The following is a 15,175-nucleotide window of genomic DNA, read 5'->3' as shown; positions in this document are numbered from 1 at the left end:
GTGGCCCGCGGGCCGTAGTTTGAGGACCCCTGACATATACTGTCCTGTCCTGTCCCTGCATTCCCTGTGATTGATGAAATAAACATTCAAACCTGTGGAGAATTTTTATCAGACTTTAATTGAGCCAAAACTAATGACAATTGCTGGGAAGCAAGATCTCAAATGCTCCAGAGAATGACATTTTTGCTTATGCATTTAAAATTAAGCAGGGAAGCAAGAAATATTACATAAGGGTAGGAGAAACCAAGGCGGGGATTGGATTACAGGGACGATTTTCAACCAGTGTGCCTTGGTACCCTGGTGTGCCGCAAGAATTTTTAAAATGTGCAATATCTGACTATTTAGTCAGGGGTACTGACCTCTTTCCCCTTAGAATCTAAGGTTCTCAACCTTCCTAATGCCGCAACCAACCCTTTAATACAGTTCCTCATGTTGTGGTGACCCCCAACCATAAAATTATTTTCGTTGCTACTTCATAACTGTAATTTTGCTACTGTTATGAATCGTAATGTAAATATCTGATATGCAGGATGTATTTTCATTGTTCGTGACCCACAGGTTGAGAACCACTGCCGGGGATGGTCAAATAAAAAAAAATGACAACAGCCAACACTACAATAACCGTAAGGTGTGAATGAATCAAAATTATACCCAGTTTTTTTTGTTAGATCAGCAAAAAATATATTTTTTTGGTGTGCTGCAGAATTTTATTAATTAGTTTATGTGTCATGAGATGAAAAAGGTTGAAAATTGCTACATTACAGGATAGTTAACAAGAATATGTGCTTTCCTTGCAGTTAAGCTTATTTTAAAGGTTTGTTAACCTAGATGCACAGGGGTATTAACCTAGGGAGGGAAGGAGGGAGAGAGTGAGATAGAGAGAGAGAGAGAGAGAGAGAGAGAGAGAGAGAGATGGATGGAGGGAGAGAGTTGAAAGAGACACATCCATTGGCTGCCTCCCACACATGTCCTGACTAGGCCCGGGTTTGAATCTGCAACCCAGCTACTTGCCCTTGGCCCTTGACCTTGAATCAAACTCGAGACCCTTTGGTGTGCAGGCTGAGGCTCTAACCACTGAACTACCAGCCAGGGCAGGAATTGGAGTTTATGATCAGATCACCCTGTAAGGTTACTTTGGGTAGAACCCCTTTTTGTCCACACCTGTCAATGGCCAATCTTGTCTCTATCACTAGAGTGTAAGCCCTCTGAGGCCAGGCCCTGTGGCCTGCACAGCGTCTATATGGCCATGGTCTCTCTGGCTCATTCAGAGCACACAATGGGAATGAGGTCAATAAACCCCCCCCCCCCTCCCCCCCCCCCCCCCCCCCCGCGCGTGAATAAGAATCCTGTCTTTGTCCATTTGAATAAGGGAGGCCCTTGAAGGTCTGCTGCTGGCCAGCACTCAGACCAGAGATTGAGGGCTTTTTTTGCTGGGGATGCTTGGCCCTCCCTATGAGAGGAGAGGGGTAGGTAGTTCAGTGGTCAGGGCCCAGGCACTGGATTCAGATCCTTGCTCAGCCTCTTACTATGTGTGATCATGAACCCCTTTGAGCTTTCTTCACCTATAAAATGCAGCAACACCAGTTCCTACCTCTAGGGCTTTTGTGAATCCATAAGGTTGTTTAGACTTTTATGGGGTTCTAGGTTCACATGGGTTTGGATATTGAATTAGGAAAGATAAAGGAGGAAGACTTGTCAGCAGCCCTGAAAATAACCTGGTGGAGGGATTTTACGTGTGTGAAAACTGCCCGGGGAGGGGAGGCGGTGGTATTACTAAACTTCACCTCTCACGAGTTAAAGGCTGCCACCCGTGTGTTCCCTTTGCCCCTCCCACCATCTATCCCTGAGTCCTCCCGAGTTTAATAGCAAATATTAGAATATGGTAGAAAAAGATCAATTGAAACGGTCACGGATGGAGCAGACACCCGTCACGGGGAGGTCCGGGCTGCAGCGCGCATATTTCCACGCCCACTCCCCCGCTGCGGGGCTGCTGATTGGCACGCGTGTCGTGACGTCACCCGGGGGTTTTAAGGACGAGTCCCGGGGACCGCGGGGCAGTGCGGGCGCTGGAGCCGGGCGGGGAGGTCGGCGTGACTGTTCGGGTGGCTGGCCCGGAGGGTCGCCGCGGGAGAGCCGTGGACGGAGGTAAAGGGGCTGAACGGGCCGTGCCGAGGCGGCCCCGACGCGGGGCCTGGGGAGCTGGAGTCCGCGATCAGAGGAAGGCTGGCCCCAGAGCGTAGCGGGGCGTGGGGGGAAGGGGTCTCCGTGTAAGGAGGGGTCGCTGTCAGCCGCCTGGGGACGTGGAGGGTGGGTGGGAGCGGGCCTCCATCTCCCGTCTCAGCGCCCTCACCCTAACTCTTAATTTGGGGGCGCTGTCCGACCTGCCCCTTCCCGCGAGGATTATCGCCTGGGGAGTAGGGGTTGCGGCGTCTGTTACGGCACCACTAGGGGAAGAAGAGGCGCTGGATCCGGGCCTCACCCCCCACTTCAGTGTCCCGGGACCGGGGGATTATCTAGGTCTCATCGCCCTCGTTAGCGCCCCAGGGAGAGGGGAGCGGCTTTGTTACACCTGCAGCTGCTTAAGAAAAGAAAAAAAAAAAAAGGAATTTTAACAAGGAAGCTGACTCAGGAAAAGATCAAGAAGTTGCACATCACATGTTCGTTAAACCTCTTCTCCTGTTTTCTCTCATGACCTTTCCTTGTTTAGATAACCCAGCCGTGGTCTCCGGAGCCTGCGATTGCAAGGCCACCTTTGCGCCTCTACTGTGAGCCCCAACACCCACACCTTGGCTGGAGCTCACCATGGGGAACCACTTGACAGAGATGGCGCCCACCCCCTCCTTCTTGCCCCATTTCCAGGCCCTGCACGTGGTGGTCATCGGGCTGGACTCAGCTGGAAAGACCTCCCTCCTTTACCGACTCAAGTTCAAGGAGTTTGTCCAGAGCGTCCCCACCAAAGGCTTCAACATGGAGAAGATCCGGGTGGCCCTGGGAGGGTCTCGCAGCATCACCTTCCAAGTGTGGGATGTGGGTGGGCAGGAGAAGCTGCGGCCACTGTGGCGCTCCTACACCCGCCGGACTGATGGGCTGGTGTTTGTGGTAGACGCTGCGGAGGCTGAGCGGCTGGAGGAGGCGAAGGTGGAGCTGCACCGCATCAGCCGGGCCTCTGACAACCAGGGTGTGCCCGTGTTGGTGCTGGCCAACAAGCAGGACCAGCCCGGGGCTCTGAGCTCTGCTGAGGTGGAGAAGAGGCTGGCAGTCCGAGAGCTGGCTGCTGCCACGCTCACCCACGTGCAGGCCTGCAGCGCTGTGGACGGGGTGGGGCTGCAGCCCGGCCTTGAGCGCCTGTATGAGATGATCCTCAAGAGGAAAAAAGCTGCCCGGGGAAGCAAGAAGAGACGGTGATCCCAGGCCGCCCCCTCCTCACCAGCAGGGGTCTTTATACTTGGACAGCCAGGCAGAGCCTGTGGCCCCTCCCTCAGCCCCAGGGTGCAGGACCTGCCCACCTAAATGAAGGACTGAGGCGTGCTGCTTTGGTGTGGTCCTGGGGAGGGGGATGTGAGATGGGTTGTCTACTCACACCTCCCCTATCCTCACCTCTAGACATGGGGCTGCAGAACTGAGGAGGCTTCAGTATAAACTGCAAATCTACCTCAACCTTGTTTCTTGTTTTTCTCTGGCTTTTTTATTAGATGTGTTTTAGGGCAAAGGAAAGTTACTTGGAGGATGCATTTGGTATGGGGTACTGTCTCCCCATCTCCCAACGGGGGAGTCCCCCCAGGCTGCTTTCCTAGCGATGCCAGTGTCTGTGTGAAAGTGCCAAGAACCTCTCCCCACATTTGTAGATCCACTGCCATTTTGTAAGCTATGTGTGTCCTCTGTATTAACTATTTTTTAGCATTTATAAGTTATTAAAGACTGATGATACTGTACGTCTAACCTTGGTCTGGCATTTTTTTCTCCTTTACCTAGTCCAACATTTCTATATGGGTGGGGTTTGGGGGCAGGGGTGGGGTTTGGGGGTGGGTGGTGAGAATAATTTATCTTGAAGTTGAATTTGCCAAGCAAGCACTTTTCTAAAAATTAGAGTTGAACTGCTCCCCCAAGCTATTGCCTAATCTGCAGATTTGTTTTTTTATTTGTTTTTTTGGGGGGGGTGTTCCTTCTTCTTTCTTTTACTTTCCTCCCCTACCCTCATCCTGTGGCTCTTCCTTGTCCCTGATACCATCTGGTCTTGAAGATTTAACTTCAAGAGTTGCTGGTCGGAGTCCGTTCCTAGGTTTTTACCCTTGGGGACACATCCTTAGGTCTATACAGTATAGGTAAATCCTCGAAGAGGCATTCTGTCCCATTCTCCCCTCTCCCCAGCATTCAGGTTCCTCTGGTTTCCCTCCCTTATCCCCCCTCCCTCGCCCTGGGGGGATGCTGTGAGAATGGAAAGTAATTCCTGGCCTAACGCCACCTCAGGGTGCTCAACCTGCTGACTGTGCTTACTTACTGGCAGCTATGGTAGCGGCTGGAGCTGGGGAAGCCTGGGCTGGATTGAGCCAGCCTGGCTCTGTGACTAAACCATTAGTCTCCTAGCTCTGGGGATGATAGCTATTCCCAGGAGAGGGGCAGTAGTAGCAGCTGTTCGTGCCTGCTGGGAGTGAGGACTGCTGGACACCCACCCCCAACCCTCTGGGAGAGGAGGGGGAAGGCCACGAATGTCAGCAGTGGTTGGAAGACTAAAATGCTAACATTGTGAGGCCTGAGTACCCTGGCCCTTCCTCACCAGCATCAGGGCCAGCTGTGTCTGAGATAACAGAACAAACAACCTCCTAATAGGTGAGAGTAGTGAGTAAAAACCCAGCACAGTTCTCTCCAGCCCCCAGCCCCCCAGTCACACTCCCAACCTTTGTGCTTGCATGGGGTCTCCAGAGCAGGCCCCTGCTCCACAATCAGAGAAAGGGACCTGGAGAGGGAGAGAAGGTGCTGGCAACCCTGCCCTGGAGGAGCCTTCCTAAGGAATTGCTTCTTCCCAGCCAGGCTAGCAGAAGCCAAGTTTTGTGCTGAGTCTGGCCGGTTTAGATGTGTTCCCTCCCCTCCCCACCCCCCATCCCCGTGGCTGGCAGCCCAGGGGTGAGTGTGCATTGATCTGGAAGGGTGCCCAGTGTGCATCAGAGCCGGGGCCTACTTGATAGAGCTGCTGGGCTGGTTCTGCTGGGGACACGTGCTACCTGGCCACCCTCTACCCATGCCTGTGATTCATGGCTCCCAGTCCTCACCACAGCCCTCTTCTGCAGCCCAGGAACAGGCTGGGGCAAACCTGGCTAGAAGATCTGTTCGGCCCAGCCGGCGTGGCTCACTCAGGGTTTGATTCCCGGTCAAGGGCACATGCCCAGGTTGCGGACTTGATCCCTCTTAGGGGGCGTGCAGGAGGCAGTTGATGAATGATTCTCTTTCATCATTGATGTTTCTATCTCTCCCTCTCCTTTCCTCTCTGAAGTCAATAAAAAAAAATACTTTAAAAAATCTGTTCTGCTGGGCAATCTTTCCTCCCTACTCCATTCCAAATTTGGCTCTTTTGTCTCGAAATCTCCAAGGACCTGTTTGTTTTTTAAAAAATATATTTTATTGATTTTTTACAGAGAGGAAGGGAGAAGGACAGAGAGTCAGAAACATCGATCAGCTGCCTCCTGCACACCCCCTCCCGGGGATGTGCCCGCAACCAAGGTACATGCCCTTGACTGGAATCGAACCTGGGACCCCTCAGTCTGCAGGCCGACACTCTATCCACTGAGCCAAACCAGCCAGGGCAAGGACATGTTTTCTCCAGTTCTGGTCACCTGGGGGACCGAGATCTCTGGATTTGGGAGAAGGATGTATGAATAGGTGCTCCCCCCCCCCCACCCACCCAGCAAAGGGGCCTCCAAGGTGCCAGCTTTTGGTTCTGGCTCTGCCCTCCCTCCCTATCTGGTTAGGACCATCTTCTCCCCCAGGGCAGGCTCTAGCCTGGGGCCATGGTCCACAGAAGACCAATGAATATGCCAACTCTTCCCCACAACTGCTTGGCCTGACCAGCTGGTGGGGGTGGTGCAAGTGAGAGTGAGATGGAGAAGCCAGTGGTTTTGAAGGGGTTGTGGGGAGAGGGCAGCACTGGGGAATTCTAATGAGAAAGCTACGTCTGGCTGGGTGTAGGTGGCGAGCTTTGGGAGAATCTTGCCTTGGTCCCTCCTGCCTAGGCATTCTTCCTGTTGAGCTTTTGGGCTAATGGTTTGGAGTGAGGATAGGCTCAGGGTGGGGTGGGTTGTTGGTCCCTTGTTTCAGCTTTGTTATTGAATAGACTTCCTTTGACACCCTGAGATGGATGCTGAGGGAGAGGCTCCTGAAGGCAGAGGATCTCTGGGGGCCAGGAATGATGGGTAGGGGCCGGCTGCCTGTGGGGTGAAGCTGAAGGAAACCAGTGGTTCCAGATTTGGGGTCCCCTTCTGAGCTGCCCTCCCCCACCTCACCTCGTACAAGTTGGGTTGTAAAATCCAGATGGCGGACATGTTCCCTGGGGACTCTGCCCTTCCCTGAGCCCCTCCTCATTCGGGCCAAGATGGCAGTGGTCCCCTTCCCATGCCCTCTTCAGTTCTCCTGTGCTGCACTTGCTTCAGGAAGAGAAAAGGCAAAGAGGGAGGAAACAAGGTCCCTAAGTCCCAGAGGGGGCATGACTTGCCCAAGGACACAGGACTCCTTAGTGGCACATCCAGATCCTTCCTCCCAGGCGGGCTCTTTGTGCTCCTGGCACAGACAACAGGAGCTAGGAGCTAAGCGGCATCTCAGCACTCTGACCTCCCCTTCCCTCCCTCCTTCCCCGCCTTGATTAGACTAAGGGCCGGCTTTCCGCTCCCGACTCCCCTTCCTGAGGAGTGGCCGTTTTATCTCTGAAGCCCAGTACAGCTCTGGCCTCAAATCTGGCCAGAAGTCCCCACCCTCCTTTCACACTGTCATTCCAAGTCCTTGTTGAGATGGACAACTTCACTGGGGCCTGGGAAGCCCTGAATTCCGCGGAAGCACTGAGGGTGCTCAGGACAGCCTGTTCTCCACCGCAGGCCGTTCTGGACGGAGGCCAGTGGGAGGAGGGCTGAATGAAGGCAGTAAGGGAGGCCCAGGCCAGCACTGGGCTAAGGGGTAAGCAGTCTGCAGCCACACATCATTTCCAAGGCCATCTGCTGGACCCCAGCCGGGCGGGGAGTTGGTGGGATGGTGTTTTAGGACCTGCTCCCTAGCTAAGCCAGAGGAGGGTGTTTTCCTTCCTTTTTCAATTTTTTTTTGGTTACTTTTCTCCCCCTCCCTCACCTGCTTACCAAAGTCATAGGTCTTTGTTGGGGAAGCAGTTTAGAAACTTTGAAAATGGATAACCCCATAATGTAAACTTCAGGGCTAGCTAAACATTTGAACAGGTTCTTACATAGAATTTTCCAGATTTTTTTTTTGCATAGACATAAAAGGTACGCATATACCACACACGTGGGATTATATGACATATTGTCATACAGTTTTGCTTTTCTCTTTTTAAAAACAATTTTTAAAATCCTCACTTGAGGATATGTTTGTTTATGTACTTAGTATTGATTTTAGAGAGTGGAAGGGAGAGAGAGGGAGAGAGAAAAACATCCATGTGAGAGAGAAACATTGCCAACCCAGGTTGAACCGAAAGCTAGGTATGAACTAGAACCTGCAACCTTTCTGGTGTACAGGACAATGTTCCAACCAACCCAGCCACCTGGCCAGGGCTCCCTCCCCCCCCCCCCCCCCAAACTATAAGAGAGAGTTTGTTAAGAAAGTCACAGAGGTAGAAGAAGTGAAGTGCAGAAGAAATGGGCTCAGGAAACAAGTTACAGAAAGAAGGGGCCCTTGGAGTTTAGGAGAGAAAAAGGCAACAGGCCTGGGGGGAGTGGAGGGGACAGGAACGGCGCCATGTGCTCCTGAGAGGGAGGCTGCTTTTCTCATTAATGTATCTTGGGCATTATTCAACGTCAGGACAAATGGATTTCCCTCGTTCTTTTTGATGACTACACGAGATTCCATTGTGTGAACGCGCCATCATTTATTAATTAAATCCAGAGTGTCCACGGTAATGAACTTCCTTGCACGTATTTCTTTGTACACTTGGGGGGAGAAATCCTTTCAGAGAAATTTCTAGAAGTGGAATGGTTGTCAAAGGGTATATGTATTTCAAGTTTTCACAGACAGTGCAAAGTGGGTGTTTGTGTAGAGAGCGTTTGGGCGGGAGAGAGAAATTTAATCCAGCCTCCACATCGCCAGATTTCAAGGCCTCTTCCAACGGAGGGGGCCTGTCGTGTGGGGTGGACATTCTAGCACTCTTGCTTTTGTGGAGGTAAGAAACAAAACCACCAGCAAGCTGGCAGAAGATCTGCAGGCCTGGGGAGTGAGCTTGGGCTGATTTTACTGGGCCTGGGGACTGAGCCCCACCCGGGGCTGCCTGGCTGCTGGCGGAGGTGGGCAGATGGCGAGGACTCCCAAGCACCGGGCTTCGCTTCTCGCAGAAGGCAGGCAGAGTGGGCGAAACTACTCCTGAAATAAATCCCCAGGACGTGGCTCAGAGAGGGCGTCAGGCTGGGACTAGGAGTGCGCGCCGTGAAGGGAACGTGGGGACAGATCTGGAGCCTGAAGGAGGGCAGCGTAGGCCCTGGACCTCCTTCGGGGCGACCCTGACTCCTCTAGCGGGGACCCCCACCACCTGGAACAGGAAGCAGAAGCCTGAAGTGTCAGAAACCTCAGCCACGCGGGTCTGTCTGGGGCTCCACCGCTCATCAGTTCATTCAGGCTCCTGGCCTAATCCGGGGTCCAAGCCCCTTCAGATGGGGTGGCGGGAGGTGGGGAGGCAGGAGGGTTCCCCTATTTAGCACCTCCCGCCCCGCCTATTAGATCTGGTGAAGGGATTGGTGGGGGAGGGTAGGAATGACCGCTGGGTTTTAAAGATCGCGGAAAGTGAGGTTTTGTGCTTTTGATTGTATTTGTTTTTACAAGATTATCCATTGCTTTTCACTCCAGATGCTGACTCTTATCCTTAGGGAGAGAGAAGGCGGAACTGCTTAATCACTCTCTGGCTCTGGCACTCTTCCATCTCTGATGGGAGAGGAACAGGGAGCCACCAGAATGACCAGGCGGCACTTCGGGAAGTAATCCACAAAGCAAGACTAGGCTCTGCCACCAACTTCTGTGACCTCGACCAAGCCACTCCTACTCCCCTGGCCTCAGGTTACCCTGTTGTAAAGCGAGGGGGTTGAGCAAACAATATCAGATCTTTTCTGCTTCATTTGCATTTAGTTATTTATTTTTTGTTTTTCTGTGGTGTTTTTTTTTCTCTTCTTTCTTTTTTTCTGGTTCACTTTCTATGGTTTTCAGGACAAGGTGAGTGTGAGGAACTCATTAATGATCTCTCTCCCTTCATCTTGTCATTCTCTGAAATAACCTTGTTTGTGTTTTGTTTTTAAGTTTGTTTACTGTCTGCTTTCACCTCTAGGCTATGCTTTTTAGGAGGACAGCACTCATCCATTTTGTTTACCATTGTATCACCAATGTGTGTGGCAGGCACACAGTAGGTGTTCAGCTCATATCTGTGGAATGTGGGGTGTCCACTCAAGCATTGAAGGGTTGGGGTGCCATCTCAATAAAGAAGTGGTTTTAGTCTATAAATGCTGATAGCACTCAGGAAAGAAGCTATCAAGTAAGGTTGGAGAGTTTATCTGGGAAGGCTCCCTGGAGGAGGTGAGGAAAAGAAGCAGATTTACTTGGAGAACCGTGGGCTTAAGAGTACTTTCTTGACCCTGCCTGCTGCTCAGGAGGAAAGACTTGAGTCTGAGGTTTAATACACACAGTTTCATTCCTCCCTCTCCAGTAATTAATTACCTGGCCTGAGACGCTCCCTAGAGTCTGTTTACCACTACCCTCCCTCAGCTCCTCCCAAGGTTACCCAAGGATTGCCACTCTCTGCCTCCCACTGCAGAGTCCAGTGTGGAACAGGTACTGGGAAGGGATTCCCAAGATTTAGACCCGAGCAGCCCCGCATGGCAGCCACCAGCCACATGTGGCAACTGAGCAGGGAATAGGTGGCTGAACTGAACTGAAACACACTGTGTGAAATGCACAATAGAGTTTGAAGACTTAGAATACAACAACAACAAAATGTGAACTATCTCATTCATAAATTTTGTTAGCATATTCATACTTATTAATATAGATATGTTGAGATGAAATATTTTTAACATATTGAGTTAAATAAAATACTTTGAAACGTGGCTACCAGAGACCCCAAAATGACACATGTGATTCACATTCTATTTCTGTTGACAATGCAGGCCCAGACATCTGGAGAACGGAGCGTTATGGGTAAAAGAACGGGAAGTCCATCATTCTTCTTTTCTTCTAAAATCAGAAGAGAAACAGGTCAAACTGCAGCAGCCTGGAAGGAGGGGAGATGACTAGAAGGACTGAAAAACCTGACAGATCGGCATACTTTCCTTCCTGAAAAAAGCTTTCTGAGCAGGTGAAGACTTTGCATATCTTGAATTGTCTAAAAAGATCTTATCAAACTACATTCAGGGTATTTCCCCTCTATAAGCAGCAATTTAACTGTGTATTTGATGATCAGCCCAGATACCTGGAATCCACAACAAATTCTTAACATGATATTATCCAGTGCTGTGATAGTAGCAATAAAGAAGTGGTTTTAGTGTTGATAGACTGAGTGTTGATAGACTGCCCTTCCCTGCTGCCTTCCTCTGCCCCACCTGCCCTGCACCCCACTCAGAGGTGCTGGAGCAGAGAGAGGGCTCAGGCAGGTAAGCCTGAGGGGGAAGAGGCCAGCTGGGGTTCTGGATAATCTACTAACTGGATTATCTTCTCCTGAGTTTGCACCTTCATAAGTAGGTGGCCTATATGCAGACAGAATGCACTGGGATGAACCATGAGGAATCAGGTTAACTCAGAGAGAGAGAGAGAGAGAGAGAGAGAGAGAGAGAGAGAGAGAGAGAGAGAGAGATCCCTAAATAAAATCTTTCACCTACTTATCTCCCATCCAGAGCGTTAATTCAATCAGTCTGACACTGTCCTAGGCACTGGAGTTCAGGTGCAATTTGTACACAAAGGCCTCCTAGATGAGGCAGAAATTCAGGGGGCACATGATTTATTGAGGGCAAAGTCTCAGAGAAGGGGAGCAGGATGGGCAGGGGAAGAGCAAAGATGAGCTCCCACCCCTGGAGTCTAATCTTGGTGTGATCCTGTGGGGCAGCTCTGGATGGAGAACGGAACCCAGAAAGGATCCCTCTGGAGATAGGGAGGCTGGTGGTGTATGTCCTCAGCAGCCAGCTAGTTGGCTGCTGCTTGTTCAGTCTCCAGAGAAGGGGCAGCCAGCAGCCTTGGAAACAACACTCAGCCAGTCCAGGGACCTGGGTGGGGCATCGAGGGCACCCTCTCAGGGTGTAGCCCGAGAAGACAAGAGCCGCTGACCTGGGCAAGCCAGCGCCCTGATTGCCGTGTGTGTTTGGCAATCCAGGCCTCTTGCTACTCTCACTCTTGGCCTCAGCCTCAGCCTCAGCCCTTATCTGCCCTGGTCTCTCCTTGTTCCTCCTGCCATCTGTCTCTGTCCCTGGTTCCTGCCTTTGATCTAAATCTCTCTTTTCTGCAGGTTTATCTGAAATTCAGAATAAAGCCCTGAGTTTCTTCCAGAGCCTCCAGGAAGCTGGGCTACTGAGTCATCCCAGTTGACCTGTTCCCTTGCCAATGGGCCAGTTGAGCCCCACGCTCCCTTAGGCAGAAAGCGCTGGTGTCCCAGGGGACATTTGACTCAAACCCCTTCTCTTACGCTCTCCCTTTACTGGGTGTATCCATCCCCACCTCCTCTGGTGGAGAAAGGACAGTTCAGGAGAAATTCACTCTCAAGGCTTGACTGAAACATCGCAGGATGCATTCTCTGAAAGGGAAGGGTGGGATCTAGGCTGGCTTCCTTAGAAACGTCAGCTTAGAAAAAGACACCTCCTTTCCCTGCCCCTCCCAAGTTCAAACAGGGACTGGGGGAGAGGAAGAGGTGACTGTTTCCACCCAAAGGCTGGGGGATGGATGAACTGACCTCTGAACCTTCCTTTTCTCTGGCATAGCCCTGTTTGTAGCAAAAGAGAGAAAAAAAGCGTTCTCTGAGGCCATTTGGCTGCTCTTTTATACCCCAAATTACACCGAGGGCCCAGTGTCACGCCCTCCACATCTCCCTGTTCTTCACATGTGGCTTTCTTGTGGTATGTCACCACACACACACACACACACACACACACACAAATTGTTGTTGAAACCAGAGCTGCTGGCCCCAGGGAGGGGAGTGAGGAAGCAACTGTGGACAGGTGTGGGTGGCTACATACCTTTCCTGCTGGGAGGTGACACTTCCACTACACCTCCTCAGGTTTCACCTGAACCTCACCCTCACCTTGGTCCCGTGTGGTCAGCGTAAACAGGAGAAGCTGAGCTGGCTCACTGCCAATGAGGAAAAATATTATTTTTATTATTATTATTATTTTTAAATATATTTTTATTGATTTCAGAGAGGAAGGGAGAGGGAGAGATAGATAGAAACACCAATAATGAGAGAGCATCATTGATCAGCTACCTCCTGCACCCCCCTCCCCCCCACTGGGGATTGAACCCGCAACCCAGGAATATGCCCTTGACCGGAATCAAACCTGGAACTGAACCCGGAACCCTTCAGTCCACAGGCCGATGCTCTATTCCACTGAGCAAAACTGGCTAGGGCTTATTATTATTGATTTTTAGAGAGGGGGAGAGAGAGAGAGAGAGGAATATTGATCAGTTACTTCCAGTATGTGCCTATCTAGGGATTGAACCGAAACCTAGGTATATGTCCTGACCAGTAATCAACTGCCACTGAGCCACCCAGCCGGGCAAGGAAAGCATTCTTTTTTTTGAGAGTTCTTTATTTTAAAATGTTTTTATTGATTTTAGAGAGGAAGGGAGAGGGAGAGAGAGACAGAGACATTAATGATGAGAGAGAATCATTGATCAGCTGCCTTCTGCACGCCCCCCACTGGGATGGAGCCCGCAATCCAGGCATGTGCCCTTGACTGGAATCGAACCCAGCACCCTTCAGTCCACAGGCCGACGCTCTATCCACCGAGCCAAACCGGTTAGGGCAAGGAAAGCCTTCTTACCAGGCCTTTGAACTGTCTGCAGATCAATTCTCTCAAGGACCAAATCTGGGGGAAACTCACCTTAAAGATCAGTGGCAGGAACTGGGCCTAGTTGCTGGGTGAACCTCAGTGACAGTTGAGAGAAGCACCCGGGAGACGGTTGGGAAGCACGCATTCTCCCTGACGTATCGGCTAAAGGCAGGTGTGGGGCAAGGATAAAGTTCGGTCTGGAGCAGGGAAAGTGACCCTGGAGGATGGAAACATTTGGCACTTCTGAATCAGAGGAAGAGATGGCCTGATTGGACGTGCCACCCCCTTTAGGCTGGGGCCGGGGCTGTAATTGCTGTAATTCGTTGATGAATGCAATTTGCAGCCGGCTTCTCTCCCTGTGACAGGCTTCAATTAGAGCTGCCAGAGGATCTGGAATGGGAGGGGAAGCTGAGATATTGTTTCCAACTGCTTCTCTTAGTCCGGCGGTTCTCAACCTGTCGGTCGCGACCCCTTTGGCGGTCGAACAACCCTTTCACAGGGGTCATCTAAGACCATCCTGCATATCAGATATTTACATGACGATTCATAACAGTAGCAACATTACAGTTATGAAGTAGCAACGAAAATAATTTTCTGGTTGGGTCACAACATGAGGAACTGTATTTAAAGGGCCAGAAGGTTGAGAACCACTGTCTTAGTCCCTTCTCAGCTCTCTGCCCTGCCCCAAACAAGAGGAATGGATGTGTGGATAGAAAGATAGAGAGATAGAAGGCTGGGTGCCATGTTGAAGGCCTTTGGATAGAACAACTGTCCACTTTCTAGCAAGTTCCTCTATCAATTCCCCTAATATGGCCATTTTTCTTGAACTTGATTTTTGGAATATCTAACTTACTTATATTTAGAGGCAAGGACCAAAGCAGCTTCCCAATCCAATTAGACGTAATTTCAATTGATCATTTTTGGACTGTGTCATTGCTTTCCCCTATGCATAGTTATGGTTTAACTACACAGATACAATATTTGATGAAAATATCTCAAATAGGCAGCTGATGGCAGTGACGAATACTGTCTGAAAATAAAATAGTTTAAAAATATCAGACAAGGGAGAGTGTAGGAGGCAAAGAGGGAGGGTGAGCGGTTGGTGAATATAGGCAGCCAGGCGATCAGGACTCGGGCCTGGAAAGGCTGGATGGAATCCTGGTAGGGTTCCAATGATCAGGATCAGGAGACAATAGGATGGAAGGTTTTGAAAGAAAGAGGGAAATGGTGTTGATCATGTCTGGAAGTAAAACATTATATTAAATGATTACTCGTGATTCTTTCTTGACCTGTTATTCATTCAACTACAATTGATTGAGAGTCTATTCCAGTGATGGTGAACCTATGACACGCGTGTCAGAGGTGACACACGAACTCATTTTTTTGGTTGATTTTTCTTTGTTAAATGGCATTTAAATATATAAAATAAATATCAAAAATATAAGTCTTTGTTTTACTATGGTTGCAAATATCAAAAAATTTCTATATGTGACACGGCACCAGAGTTAAGTTAGGGTTTTTCAAAATGCTGACAAGCCGAGCTCAAAAGGTTCGCCATCACTGGTCTATTCTGACCCACATGTGGGACAAGTACTTTCACTTACATTGTCTCAGCCCATCACGCCTGGGGGCAGGAAGACAGAGTCTACACACTCTCAGATGTGCACATTCTTCTTGGACAATATCATCCACACCCATACTTTTTTGTTGTTGTTGTTTGTTTGTTTTTTAAAGAATGATCTCTCTCTCTCTCTCTCTCTCTCTCTCTCTCTCTCTCTCTCTCTCTTTAAAAATTCTCACCCGAGGATATTTTTCCATTGATTTTCAGAAAGAGTAGAAGAGAGAGAAATATGGGTGTCTCACATCAATTGGTTGCCTCTTGTACAAGCCCAGACAAGGGCCCAGGCTGGGGAGGAGCCTGCAACAGAGGTACATGCCTTGACCAGAATTGAACTCGG

At 50.3% G+C, this 15,175-nt stretch overlaps 1 protein-coding gene across 1 annotated transcript; it reads left to right on the top strand.

Annotated features, from left to right (window-relative positions):
* Nucleotides 1-2,038: 2,038 nt before the first annotated feature.
* Nucleotides 2,039-3,524, top strand: ARL4D (ADP ribosylation factor like GTPase 4D). The gene is made up of 2 exons (XM_006092309.3): nt 2,039-2,145; nt 2,708-3,524. Exon 2 carries the CDS (start codon nt 2,803-2,805, stop codon nt 3,403-3,405), a length of 603 nt encoding a protein of 200 aa, XP_006092371.1. The 5' UTR covers nt 2,039-2,145; nt 2,708-2,802; the 3' UTR covers nt 3,406-3,524.
* The last annotated feature ends 11,651 nt before the right edge of the window (nt 3,525-15,175 follow it).

The sequence above is a fragment of the Myotis lucifugus genome, unplaced genomic scaffold (assembly GCF_000147115.1).
Source record: "Myotis lucifugus unplaced genomic scaffold, Myoluc2.0 scaffold_100, whole genome shotgun sequence".
In the NCBI taxonomy this organism is placed as follows: Eukaryota; Metazoa; Chordata; class Mammalia; order Chiroptera; family Vespertilionidae; genus Myotis; species Myotis lucifugus.
This window is presented reverse-complemented; position numbering and strand designations above follow the sequence as displayed.

Coding starts and splice junctions, on each gene's coding strand:
- ARL4D (XM_006092309.3), top strand. CDS start 2,803: ATGGGGAACCACTTGACAGAGATGGCGCCCACCCCCTCCTTCTTGCCC.